We start from the raw sequence: 15,405 nt of genomic DNA, 5'->3' as shown, positions 1-15,405 counted from the left end.
CGACGAGTTTTTTTTGTTGTTGCTCTTATCCCTTATTTACTGTATTCAATGAAAAAATGCCTACTCCTATTCAAAAAGGAAAATGTTTTTTGACAAAAAAAATTTTGACAATTTTTTCATAACATGACATATGATTAATTTGTTTTAAATATTTTTTAAAAATAAATTCAAACAGACTAATAAAGTAGTGATATATTACATAATTTATTATCAAAAGTTAATTATTATAAAAAGTTGTTAACATATTAAAAGTTGAAAAATTTATTTTAAAAAAGTTAGTTGTTATAAAAAGTTGTCAAGTTGAAAAATGTGGGTACTGTCTCTATTTTATTAACAACTTTTTGAGAACTGTATTACTATTTTATTGATCATGTATCTGAAATGAATCCATTACAAACTATTATAAGTTACTGTTCAAAAGTTAATTATAAAAAAAATTAATGTAAAAAATTGTTAAAAAAAGTTGTTAAAAATATATTTTTTTATTGTAAAAATGTGAGTTGTCGGATTGCTTCAATTGGTTGTAATCATGTGAGTTGTCGGATAGGAAGAGTTGTGTCCAAGTATTTTACATTGATTAATATTATATTTTCATATAAATGTTTTCAATATTTCACAAAAACGTTAAAAAAAAAGTAATTACACGTAATGCCTTGAAAGTAGGAAAAAGTATATAAATGTTTACTATATATAGTAAGAGGATTAATGACATAATAATATGAGATTTAGAATTATTCTCTTACATATTTTAAATTTACAGTAAAAAAGAAATAAACTGTGAATCTTCACAATGATCCTCACAATCAATTAACAATATCTTACATCAATTAATTAGTATAAACATGATATTGCAATAAATTTAATTTCATAAATATGTATATATTATTTCATATTTTATTTAATAAATTTGATTATAGAAGCACTCATATCATTACATTAGATTAATATTTAAACTTTCAGTTTATATATCAAATAACTTACTATTTTATTTAATAAAATCTTAATATCACCTACATTTAATAATTTATTTAAATTGTTGTCAGATAAGTCTTAAATATTATTAATGTTAATTATTTTTATTATTGTATTTTTAACTTGTAATTTTAAAAGTTTTCATAATTTCAAATTTGTTTAAAGATTGATAAATTGGATAATTAAGAAATTTTGATATATTTTTTCAATGATGTTTGAAAATAAAAGTGAGGATTCTGTTTCTAATATATATATATTTATAGTCGTACGTATCAATTTTTTAACATGAAAAATAACATAAAGACAAATAATTAGATTTTCAAATCTATTATGAATTCTTATCACCAAATCATCTAGATAATTGTAGTAATAATAGTCATTTTAATTACTTTAATAAAAAATACTATAAAGAGATTTCATAAATTGTACAACCAAACTCAATAAGAAAAAAAATGTAAATCTTAAAAAACTTGCTTCAATCATTCTCATAACTTCATGGTAACAGAACAATGAAAGAATGTATAAGAAAAAGATTTAACATTATTTTCTCACAAAAAACACATATAATATAAAATTATTCATTTGTGTCTCTCTTAATCAATAGATAAACGATTATACAACAGCTTCCAAAAAAACCAAACTTTTAGTTAGTGACACAATATCCAATCAAATCAAGTTCCCTTAATCAAAACATTTCATACTAGAAAAGTAAAAGCTTTTACCAACTTTTTTTAGAAAGCACACCAATATCATCTAGAATTCAATTAGACACATTCTCATCCTCATTAACCATCAAAGAAAAACAAATCACATAAAATAAATAGCAATAAAAAGTTCAGGGAATACCTGTCCAAGTCAAACTAACAATAAAGTATAACTTTACTATTTCAAAATAAGGAATTATAATTAATATAGATACGCAAATGTTAGAACACCAATGATTATTTCTATAACATCACACATTACATCTAATAAAATAAGGACGTTATAAAATTGGTTAAACAAAACATATTGTCTCAACATATAAATATATAGTATTAATACAATTATTAATAATATATATATATATATATATATATATATATATATATATATATATATATATATAATGACTACGGTAACTACTAGACAGCCAAGGAGTAAACATCGCTCCATCACCGTCTTCCACCATAGATGCTTCAACACCTATCCTAATATGCTCACACCAATAAAGTGATAATTATAAAAGAGATAACATAAACACGAGTACACACCACAAAAAACAAGCAGGGTAAACTAATGTGCAAAAAGATTTTTCATAAATCAAATATAAATATATCATAATACATCACTCATTCATAAACTATCTAACCACTCTGTCACAAGTGAAGTGATTGGCCAAACCACCATTAATCCGAATAGAAAGATAAACATATTGAAAAATACGAAGAAACTATGTCAAAAAGTCTTCATAAAAACCAAAACAACTCAAAACATTAAGAAATGTCAATTGATTGTATCAAAAGTTTTGATTATATCAATTTTGATAACTACATTATCACCTTTGACCTTTTCATAAAGAAGATTAATAACTTCAAAAGTAACACAAACATGATCTTTAATCGAATTAACACAAACATAATCTTTAACACAAGTAACACAAATATGATATTTAAGACTTCTGTTTTTAATGAAACCACTTTTATTAATAAAAACAATCCTAGTGTTGCCTAGTCAACTTTAGAAATTAAAAGAAATAACATTCGAATTGAGAATCCAACTCTATCAAAAGAATTGTTGAATAATTTTATAAACATCAATACAAACATTACAAAAAAGAATGATAAAAAATATCCACCAAAAATCATATAAACTAAAATCACTATCACCATTAACAAGAAAAAAGAAACGCATGTTTCACCTCGTCATCAAGACATTTAATAAAAAAAAGCTTATTTTCATCATCATTCACCAGATAATGAATAATTACCATTCATATCATAAACAATAAAGACCATTGTTCAGGTAGAAAAATATGAATAGATGTTATTTCCTTCTTTTTATTTAAAAATAGTCGATTTATTATCATAAAACAACGATCTATTTAAGTTTTAGTATTATATATAAAAAATAATTTTAACATAAAAACTAAAATTTTATTAATTTGGTTTTAAAACATTACTATACAATTTTTTTCAACGTTCCTTAACAATTTAATGTAATTCGACACATATTTAAATACTTTAATTATTAATAGAATTTAAATAAGTTAACAAAATTAAACTTTTTTATACAAAAAATATTTTTTTATTATACTAAAAATATAATATATCAAAATTTAGTCTTACTATTTAGTTTTTCTTTTTAAATTATACTACTTTGAAAAAAAAAATTAACTTAGCTTGTCTCTCTTCGTGTTTTTGCTTACCCCTAAACTCGTTCCTTGGTTTGAGATGAAGATCGCAGACCTTCTTCATCATGTTGGACCTCATTAGTGTTCATGTGGTTGTTTCCCCTTTTGTTTATTCCTTGTTGTTCTTCGTGGATAACAAATTCGTTGCTTAAATAAAATAATGCATTTTAGTTTAAGCATCAATTATTTATACTGAAATAACTTTTAAACAATTCTGATAGTCACGTCACCTTTTTCCAGTAATAAAATTGCTTAAAACAACTCTAACTAATTGTAAATGTTTTAAGCATGTCAATTGAGATAAGGCGATCCACTATTTTTCTTTTTATCCAATTTCGTTAAACTATTATAAGCATTTTTAATTTTATAGTTTTTTCCAAAAATAAGTTAATATATTCTATGTGAATTTAAACTTTGTTAACAACATTTCGTAACAATGTTTTAATAACAAAGTTATGTATTACTATTTCATTTTATTGATCTTTTGAATTTATTTTAAAAAAAATATTTAAAACAGACTAATCACATAACATTAAATATGTCTTATAAAAATATTATTAAAAAAATTATTAAAAAAACATTTTTCTTTTAATAATTATTTTATTAGTCTATGATTAAAATTAATTTTTTTGGTTGTTGAAAATAATTTAAAAAGGAGTTTTCTAAATACCCGGAGAAGGTAAGATGGTTTGAAATTATTATTAAAAGATATACTTAATTATGAATTTCGTGTTAAATATGAAGATATCAATAATGACTGTAGGGTTAAACTTGAAATTTTAAATTAACAAATAATTATAATTTGGATTAAATAATTTTTTAAATCATAAATTTGTGCAATAATAGTTGAAATATATATATAATATTTCGTAAATAGAATTTAAATATTTAATGAAGATTAATTAAAATTTAATTTAATTGATAAATTAAAATAAGAGGAGAGAAAACATATGTTAAATCATATTTATTATTAAAATTATGCAATAGGTACTCTAGTAGTTTGTTTGATTTTTCCACCGACAATAATTATTTTAAAATGAAAAGTTTGTTTAATAGTAAGAGTTTATAGTTGATAAGATGTTTTTAAACTAGTAGTTTGTTTGATTTGTCCACCGACAATAATTAATTTAAAATGAAAAGTTTGTTTAATGGTAAGAGTTTATAGTTGATAAGGTGTTTTTAAATGATGGGACTTGGTAATTTAATTATTAAAAATTTAGAATATAAATAAAATTTATATAAATAAGTTTTATTATTTAAAATTATATTATTTTTAGAAAAAATTCTTAGAGTTTTTTTTATTTTTTTAAAGATTCTAATTCCTTGTTCATTTATTTAAATATTATAGACTGTGAGAATAAATTTTTGAGATAAAATATTTAATTCTAGTTGATCAATTTTTATAAAAGAGTAGGTTGATTCTTACTCTTTTTTTTTCGTTTTATTGTTTTTTTACATGTGAGATTTGAATCTTCTATAAGATTCTTTATTGATCAGTCATTTTAACTATGTGTTCTGATTATGTTTCTGTTTTTTTAAGGAGTAGATAGAGTTTTTTGTGATTATGGAGTTATCATAGGTATCCAAAGCTTTTTGTTCTTTTGGTAGGTAAGGGAAATTAGATGATTTAACATGTGTGAGTTTGATATTATTAGTTGAATTTGGTACGTGGAACATGATTTTTCTTGTGCTGAATGGTATGATATATTTGATATTTTGAAGTGAGTTTGTTGTGCTTAGATTGTAGTGATGGAAAAAAACCGAAGATTTCATCATTTGAGAAAGTTGATGTTCATTTTAACATAGAAAAATATTTTTAAATCAAAATACTAAGTCATAAATACTAATTTGATCATCATAATAGGTTATTGATTTCTCTAATTACATATTTGAAGTAGTTATTTTCTAATATGATTTCAACAAGACTAATGTAAGACTAGCTTAATATTACAAGTTTGGAAGTAATTATGCTCCATACCATTAAACGCTCACTTTTCTCGTTGAACAATCATTTTGTGAATGTTTCATACTATAATATTCAAAATGTCAAATTCTTAAAATACTAGTTGAGAATTTGAGTTATGAAGATTAAATTCTGAAATTCGTAAGTTTAAATGATTGAATTACAAAGATCCAAAAAAGAAATTATATATGTAGTTGGTCTTAATCGAATTTGGATTATGATGACTGAAAGAACTTTAGTGAAATGGATACCAGTAGTTTGAGACAACATTATAACTATTCAACTTGGTATTAATATTTTAATATTATAATTTCTGAAGTATCAGAAAAAATGTTTCAGATTATAAACCTAATCTTATTTTTAGCCGCGCTTCTGTTATTGACAAAAAGTAACCGTAATTTTTCAACGATTTTGTTAAAGAAGAAAAAAAAAATTATGGTGCGAAATTCATGTTGCTGAAAGAGAAATTTATGTTATCAGTAATTTTATTATTTGTTGTCTCAAGTAAGTTTTAGATAATATATATTTATTGTATTTTACTCTTTGAAATTCTAAAGCTTAAACTCTAAGGAAGAACAAGACAAGACATTGAAGTTCTGCAAATTATATTGAAGTTTACATGCCGGCTAAAATGTTAAACCCTAAAACTATTAAGTCTAATTTGAAAATGTTAGGGTGAAAACATTAGAACTAGAAAAAATTAAACCTCTAAAGGAGTCATTATAAAAGCAATTTTGTAATGTTAGCAGAAAAAGAAACATATCTCTTTAGAACTTGATTTGATGTAACAAGAAGAAAATGAGAGTTAACAACTAACTTCCCTATAAACTTCATTTTTGGACAAAATCATTCCAACACTTCCCCTCAGCTTAACCACCAAACATTTTTTCACTCTACAATTCATTCCACTGTCCAATATCAATCTTTCCCTAAAAGAGTGTGTTCACTTGGAGGAAATGATTTGAGAGGAAATAAGTGGATGGATTTGAGAGAGACTTTGAAAATAAGTTTTTTGTTATTCACTTGAATGGATTTGGAAGTAATTGAAAGTGAATTTGGAAGTAAAGTTTGTGAGAATTAGTGTAAGATTTTATTAATGTGATAGATAAAAAAATTGTTTAATTGGTAAAAATTAAAGAATACCAAAATACCCCTAATTATTAAAGTAATATAAAATTATAATTATTAAAGTTATATTTAATTTGATAAATGTTTATAGAAAGTAAAAATTAAAATTAATTATTAAAATAAATTTTAAAAATGTAAAAAGATTATAAATTAGTAAAATAATAATTGTTATTATTATTAATTATTATTATTATTATTATAATAAGAGAAAAAATATAAAAAATATAAAATACAGTAAGGAAAAAAATGAAAATTTTCTCTAATTCCTTACAAATAATTGCATATATACGATGATTGAAAATAGAAAATATCTCTCAATTTCCTTCTTTTTCTTCTTCGCTGTATCTACATGTGAACACAAATAATCCCTTCTTTCCATCTGTACTGATCCATCCAAATAGTAAATTCCTCTCCATTCCTCTCAAGTGATCCATCCAAATAGTAAATTCTTCTCCATTCCTCTCAAGTGAACAGACCATAATAAAAATCAAATCCAAACAACTCGCTCATAGTTAATCATAATTCAAATCATACTAATCCTGCCAATTAAAACATCAAATATAAATTTTTAAATATTAGATTTAAATTTTACTGAATTAAGTTGAGCTCAAATTCGACCAATAACCTTAACCGTGCTCAAGAGTTCATTTTAAAAATTAAAGATACATTGATATTTTTTAAAAAGTACTATTTTGGACAAAAATTCAAACCAAACATAAATAATTGTGACCTCGTCCTCGGCTGAATTTATTGCCGAAAATTAATGCTCCTGCATACCTGTCCCTTCATGTTCACAACCATAATGACAAAATAGTTTAATAGAATTATATCTCAAAATTTTATTACAATCTAATTCATTTTTATTATTTATTATATAAAATAATGAAGGGAGTTCATTAAACAATAAAAATAATTCACGATTTTTTGTAAATTTACAAATTTCAAAGTGTGAAAATAGCATTTATAAACCTATGGTAAAGAGAAATATCACATTAGATTAAATATATTTTAGGTTACTTAATTTTTAATAAAATTAGAAAATCTTTTTTTTTTAATTTTGATACACACTAATCTTTTATTTCACTTCAGTATTAATTACCTTGAAAAATACATTTAAAACATTAAATAAATTTAACAAAATTTTATTAAAAAAATCAAATTTACACAATTCTAAATATAAAAATTAAATTAATCTACAAATTTAAAAATATTAATTCCAATTTTTATTTTAAAAAACTAAAATATATTTAATTCATGTCATATATTCACATTAAGTATAGTTGCCCACAAGATCATAATATATAATTGAATTGGAAGGAGCTATGGTTATACTTTATGTTTTGAAGAAAAGATTTATTTAGTGGACGCCAAGATACGTTCTTCCAACGAATGATTCAACTGGTATTAGTAAACTTATATAAAAATATAATATTAGAAAAAGATAGTATCAAATAACTTATTATATCAAAAATTAAAAATAATATTTTTATAAGTTTTTAATATTTAGAATATATATAAAATTTAAATATATACAAATATTTATGAAGATTGAAAAAATAATATTTAAGTTATAATAGATAATAAAATGATAGTCGTTTTATTAATATAAAATTAAATTATAAATATATATTTTATTATGAAGTTCATTTTATAAAATTTATTATTTTTTAAAACTTATTTTTAAAATCTTTTTCTGTCTTTGTTTTAAGAAAATTAACATGTCTGTCACGAAGGTTTTATTTTTGTTAAGTTTTTATGAATTTGTTTTTATCATTTCAAAAGATCTTTTATAAAGAAATGTATTTTATATGTATATAAATTCATATCTATTTTTTATTTTATTTTATATGAAATTTTGTTTCTTTCATAATATGTTTATGACCTTATAGTGATATATTTAGATAAATAATATAATATTTCTGTGTACATAAGGTTACCTTAAAATTATGTGTAAGGGTGAGTTATTGGTAGAATATCTTGAAAGTTTTAAGAGCATTAATCAACATAAGAAAAACTAATTATTTTTCCAATATTTGAATTATTGTTAGATATTTTTATGATATAATTGATAAAGTAGTATTTTGCATTTTCATTCTTGATTTTGATTTTGTTGACATAGTGATAATTGATTAAATATAAATGATTGAATTGTGTAATTTGATTTATGTGAATTTAGGATTAAGACTATGGGATGATGCTCTTAATTCCAGTGAATCATTTTAATACTTTTTAGGAGTGTTTATCTGTTATGCAGATTGTGTGTGTGCACTACTTTAATACTTTTTAAGAATTTTTATTCTAATTAAAAATCCATACTTTAATCATTATTTTATTTGATTGTTGGTATCTATTGTAACATAAGAAAAGAAAATATTAGCAAATTTACTTTATTATCCATTTTATTTTGCTGACAAATGTCTTAAAAGTTAGTTGACATTTTTAATTTTTTTTTTATTTTGTTGAGAGTGGAAGATTGCTAATAAAGTTTTGCTTTAAACCCTTTCTTGGTCCTCAATTTTGTATGAAAATCTCAGTTCGGTCCTTGTTTTTTCATCTGTCTCAATTGGGTCATATTTTTTGTAAAACTGAACACATTTTACCCTAACCGTTAAGTTGTCACAAACAGCATTAAGAGGTGTTGACGTGGTGCACGCTGATGTAAAAGTGTCTAATTATGTGGATTTTTTTTTAAAAGTTACAGTTTTTGACGTGGCAAAAATTATTTCTAATCTAACAAAGAAATTGGTTTCTAACAGAGACTCGCTTGCCATGGACCTTGTCGCAAGTCGCCGGCCACCAAACCTCCCCATGGAAGAAATAGGGAATGTAATTAAACCAATTTAATCCTAATTTAACCCAGAAAACCTAAATTGAACTCCAAATATTGTTATCCTCTCTTTAATTCGATAACCCAATCTGGGTAGTCCCTCTTCCTCTTCTAAATACGTTAGGGTTTTTTTTCTCAATCTATCCTATGAACTCTGAACAAAAGGTTCAGACTTTTGCTCCCAATTCTCAAAAAATAAAACCTAGCTTGAGGGCTCTTTGATCTCGTGCAAGAGGACTGCTAGGGGAGCACCTATCTTTTTCCCCATATCTCTTTCGGTCTCGCGGACAACCCTAACTCTGGGAAAGGTTCTCCCTTCACGCGAGCACTTATCTTCTTCCCCATATCTCTTTCGGTTTTGCGGACAACCCCAACTCAATATTTTAATTCTTGTACTTATTGTGTATACGAATATGTTTTTCAAAGATACTATTTGGGCTCTATAATGTCTTCATCACCTAATTTAAACACTGATCGTCACCTGAAAAAGAGACAAGGACCTGAAACCCATTGATCAATACCTATTCATTGCCCCCAATAACAGAGAACACTAAAAAACAGATTCAACATCCTAGCCACAACCATGTTCAACCTCCAACCACTAGAAACCCCAAAGCCATACCCAATAAAACACAATACAAATAAGAAGATAATCGTCGGCGACATCGCCGACGCCGAGTGTGGATTCCGAGTAGAGGCAAATCGATCACGACGGCTTAGGATTCACATAACGGAGTGCATTTTTTCCCTCATCGGTGATGCCTTCGGCGACGACCAGGATTATCGGCGGCGACGTGACGATGAGCGTTGGCAGTGGCATAGTGTGGCGATTTGGTGGCGAGCCTTGGTCATGGAGGTGAGCACAGTCCAGGAGTCGCAGCGCGTGAAGGGAGAAACGTTGCAGGTGACAGCGGCATTTCCAGCATGGGTGAGGTTGTCAGCAGCGATTTCGGCCGACCACGGAGGTGCGCGGCAACACTGGTCAAAAGGAGAACCCTTTTCTTTTTGAAGAAGAGAAACCCTCTGTTGCGGCTAGCTAGGAAGAAGAATGGAAGAAATTCCTAAAGTAAGAGCTTCTTACTGCACCAACACAATTTTTTTTAAAAAAAGACGAAGAGTATCAACACAGATTTCTTAGACAAGACGAAGAGTATCAAGTGCTTAGACAAGACGAAGAGATCAAATGACAATTAGATTTGTGCTATGTCAAACACTGCTTATTTAAATAACAAAGTACACGTAATCAAATAATACACATCAACATATTATCTGTACACCACGTCAGCACCTCTTAACGCCGTTTGTGACAACTTAACGGTTAGGGTAAAATGTGTTCATTTTTACAAAAAATATGACCCAATTGAGACAGATGAAAAAACGAGGACCGAACTAAAATTTTCATACAAAATTGAAGAACAAGAGAGGGTTTAAACCTAAAGTTTTCTATAATATCCAAATGATTGACAAATCTAAATTAGTAAAGTTGAGTCTACTGGTAACAAGGTAAGTTTGAATCCTTTTATAATATTCAAATTGATCACAGTATAATCAATTAATAGCATTTTTGGCATAAAGAGAATGTAAGAATTATTTCAAAATACATAATTGTTATCTGAACTATCATTATTCGATTAACATATTTATATAATCAGATTAAAACATAATCAAAATTACAGAATTCAAATTTAAATTATATTAATTGGTTAGGTTATTTTCATAATAAATTAATAACATTAGTAAGTTGTTTTCCCTTTAAAAACAAGTTTTATTTTCATTCCAAAAATAAAATCTTTTATATCTAAGAGTTAATTCGATAAGAAAGAAGTATTCTTGAGTTCTTGAAGAGTAGTTGGATTTTTATCAAATTCATAAGAAGTTATCAAGATGAATTTGATTACAGAGATTATTGCTTATTATAGGATTAATTTATAATATTTATATTTTAAATGTATTCACTTCATTTATTTTCTGCATTTTTTCATTTTTTAAATTTTTTTCACTGTGTAGATGATAATCTTGATGTAATTGTGTGAAACATTGTATCTAGAATTTGGTTCTTGACAAGTGTATCATGTTCTTGATATTTTAGGGTTTAAAATTATTAAGTTATACTTGTAATTTTGTGAACTCTTTGAGGAAATCTTTCAAGCTCAAATTGTTTGAAAGAAAATTGAACATAAATTCTTGTTGAATAGAATCAGTATAAAATTTGTATGTCTATTTCTTCTTCTTTCATCAATTTTATGTTTTTTTGATGATTTGAAAAAGTTCCAAGAATTAACATTTTAACAATGAATTAGAAATAGCTAAATTTTTGTAAAACTAATTCATTCTTCTTGGTTAGGAAACATTATATTTACAAATAAAATATATTATCTAAATAAAATTTACTATTTATCATAATTTAACTTAAATAAAAAAGGTAAAAGAATAAATGGTTTAAAATAAGTTTAAAGTTTTATCAATTAAAATAAAATTAATGTAAATTATTTAAACACGATTGCAGACTTTGAGATCTACACATATTATTTTGGTACAGAAGCAACTTATCATTCAAAATGTGTGGTGACGAAAAGAGTATGAAATTTTTCTAGTCCTTCTTAATAAATATGGCGAAGTAAATCATACCGACACATTATGAAATGGACCACTATTGAATGTGGTTGCAATTGGCTACTTCAGATTTTCCTCTAGTCCATATATAAGTCACCTTTAAATGTTATTATTATTATAAATATTTTGCTTTTAGCTTTTGCAGTTCACCTTAAAAAGCATTGTCACTTAAAAAGAAAATGAGTATCATTTCATTAAGATATTAAATGTAAATAAAATATAATGTTATTTAATATAATCTTGCGAGAGATAAGTATTCTTTTTTATAAAGTATTTAATGTTTAATTGTATTAGAGTTTATTAACTAACTAAAATTTATTATTTATTAATTCATTCACAAATTGCGTCTCTAACTCCTTCCTCATTGTCACCGGCTTGCAATGTGTTGTGGTGGGCTTAAAATCCACCTGTGATTAAAAATATAAAACATGCATAGAAGTATGATAATAAAAATAAATTGTAGAATTCATTCACATTGCACTCACTACTTAGACGAGAGATTCTCAAACTTAACGAGAAATAAGATTTTTGTACAATTTAGATGCATCTTTTAAATTCATTATCGGAAGCAAACAAAGCCTAAAATGTCCCAACCGAGGCTACTAACCACATGTCACTCAAACAATATTCAACACAAAAACAGTAAAAACAGTCGATACATTATACGAATCAATAATAGTGACATATAGTCTATTTTCATATATCCCACCCTACATCGACAATATCTCCTTTTAACCATTCGTTTAAGAAAAGAAAAAGAAAAAGAAAAGCTTAAAATACTAGCAGAGATAAAACTTCTTATAAGAACAAGTTATCGATTCAAAATAATTTCTAATTAACCAACTCCTCAAAGATCTTTTCTGGATTGCTTATGCTACTAACAATCATGGATCTGACAGAAATTGGACTTGTACGATCTTGTGTTGTAGCTAGCATAGCTAGCTGGAAACCGCATCCATGAAGTCGGGGTCATTTTCCATTGCCTCCAAAATCTCAAAAGGAAGGCACACTTCAATGTCGATAGAACCTTCTTCAGCGCCTGCATACACACTAATCTTTCCGCAACCCTTATTTGCGCCACCACTTCTTACCGCCACGGGCTTTCCCCACCCAAAATCGTTACCGTAAAAGTCGAACCTCGGAGAACTGCTAGTGACCAGTGAACCACCAAACAATTTAAGCAGCCTCGGAGTTCTCATCCAAGACTCATAGTGGTTCTTTACCCTCTCATGAGAGTGCAAAGCAATCATCTTGTTCATGTCCAGAGCACCCTTCCCAAGACCACCCTCCAGTAGTTCCCCGGCTTTCATGGTCACAAAGCCAAACATCACTGAGTTTCCAAAATAACCCTCTGCCAGTGGTGGAACCATCCTGGGCCCAACGCCAATCGCAAGCACGTAACTTATCTCTTCTTCAGGCTCTACGTGTCGGCAACGAATCACACAGCGCCAAAGTAGAGTTAAAAGCGCTTGCAGAGAAGATATTTTGTCTGTGTTGGCTTCTGCGTTGGCTTTTCTTTTCAGTTCCGCGATTTTTTCCTTCCCGAAATGGAAGACCCTCTCAGGCGGAATTTGTTGTTTGAGGTTTGGGGAGTGTTGGGTTTCTTCCTCCTCTGTGAAGGGAAAGCGCATGGGGTGTTCAATGCCATCGGGAAAGTAACGGTGGAGAGAAGGGAGTTTGGATATTTTAAGGGAGCCACGTGAGATTTCAGCCCAGGAATTCACGAAATGCCACAGCGAGTTGCCGTCAGCAACGACATGGTTGATTGTTAGGGCGATGAAGATGCCGTCAACTAGCTCCGTCACCTGCACTGCCAGCAATGGCTGTGAAGTGCCCTTGTAGTTTTTAACGCCGTTGAGTGGAAAGAAGGAGCGAATGATGGGAGGGTTGTATTTGGGTTGAAGGATGTGAGCGACAGTGGTGTTGGGTGCAACGGCGTGGACAAAGAGGACTCCGGCGTTGTTGCAAAGGATGTGGGTTGAGACAATGTTGTCGTGATGTTGGAGTATGACGAGACGACCAGTGATGGGAGGAAAGAAGGCAAGGGTGGAGGAAAGTGAACGTTGAAGATTATTTATTTGGAATGCTGTGTCTTTTGGGCTGCCAAAAAGAAGACCTTTTTGGATGGATTCAACGGTGAGAAATGGAAGATCAAATGGAGTTAAATGGATTTTACGAGGTGAGTTATGGATACTATGAGTGGGTGCCTTGATTGTGGTGGTGGTGATGACTTCCACGGCTTCCATAATTTTAAGATTGTTGTGATCTTTTGAAAGCTTTGTGTCTCAACCTACTCAGATTATCTTGATCCGGTGCTCCATATTTAACACCCAGTGACATCATAAAGGACAAACCGCTTAAAATATTAATATTTTAATCAGATTTTTTCTTACTTTTAACTTAAGATATTAATATATATTATTATATTATTAAAATGATTAAAAATCATTTTTATTAATATTTTTCTAATAATTATTTAATAGATTAAATATATTTTTTCTATTTTTAATTTTTTTTAAAATTATATTTAATTTTTAAATCAAATTATATATTATTTCAACCTTATACTTTTATTATAGGAATACGAAATATCTTGTGAATAGATAAATGTCACGTTTGTTACGAAAAGATATTTTATATAATTTTTATAAAATACAAACGGGTAAAATAACATAATTTAACTAAGTTGGAAATTTACTTTTTAAAATAATTTGAGAATAAAAAATATATTAATTTTAATAAATATAATTTCTAAGAGCTTGTATTTACAAATTTTGAGGTTAAAAATATTTTTTTTTATAAGTTGCTTTTTAAATGGTTGTATTTAAAAATTTTGAGATTAAAAATAACTTTCATGAACGGTATTTATTTTACAATATACAAAATATATTTTATAACCTATTTTACTTTATAATAAAATATAATTTGTTTACTAAAATTTTAACATATATATTACTTTATGTTAAAATGTAAAAAGAGAAAGTCATTAAAATATTATGAATATATTAAATTATGAAATTATTGTATTTTTTTGATGAATTCTTAATATATTAATATATTTTAGTATTAATATATTAAAATAATTAAGATTAGAAAAAACGAAGAGAATTTATAATATAATTATATGACCATATGAGAAAACATATATTATGTGATATCTCCAAAATATACGGCGCACATATATAATAAAGACTTCATCAAGTCATAATATTGAAAAGCAGTTGGAAATATATAACCAAATATTGGGATTAGAGTCATCCTTAAAATGTTAGGAAGTTAAAGTTGGAAGTACTAGAGTCTTCCAACATACCATGGGTTCTACATATTAAAGTTTTTCAAAATTCACAAGTTAAAATAAGGAGATCCTAATGAAACTAGACATATGCTCCTATCCAAGTGGATAATCATCGCAAGAGGAAACACACACAAACATAGCACGAACACAAACAAGAAAGGGTGAGCTAATTATATAAAAAGCATACAATATAACAATATGTGCATGCAAGAGTT

At 26.8% G+C, this 15,405-nt stretch overlaps 1 protein-coding gene across 1 annotated transcript; it reads right to left on the bottom strand.

The window, feature by feature from the left end:
- Positions 1–12,522: 12,522 nt before the first annotated feature.
- LOC108338918 (uncharacterized acetyltransferase At3g50280) lies at positions 12,523–14,209 on the bottom strand. Its single transcript, XM_017575991.2, has one exon. It carries the CDS (start codon positions 14,139–14,141, stop codon positions 12,834–12,836), a length of 1,308 nt encoding a protein of 435 aa, XP_017431480.1. The 5' UTR covers positions 14,142–14,209; the 3' UTR covers positions 12,523–12,833.
- Positions 14,210–15,405: the final 1,196 nt, after the last annotated feature.

The sequence above is a fragment of the Vigna angularis genome, chromosome 1, assembly GCF_016808095.1.
Source record: "Vigna angularis cultivar LongXiaoDou No.4 chromosome 1, ASM1680809v1, whole genome shotgun sequence".
In the NCBI taxonomy this organism is placed as follows: domain Eukaryota; kingdom Viridiplantae; phylum Streptophyta; class Magnoliopsida; order Fabales; family Fabaceae; genus Vigna; species Vigna angularis.
The sequence above is the reverse complement of the archived record's forward strand: the minus strand, read 5'-3'. Positions and strand labels throughout refer to the sequence as shown.

Excerpts from the sequence above, each read along its gene's own strand:
- LOC108338918 (XM_017575991.2), bottom strand. The coding sequence starts at position 14,141 with ATGGAAGCCGTGGAAGTCATCACCACCACCACAATCAAGGCACCCACT.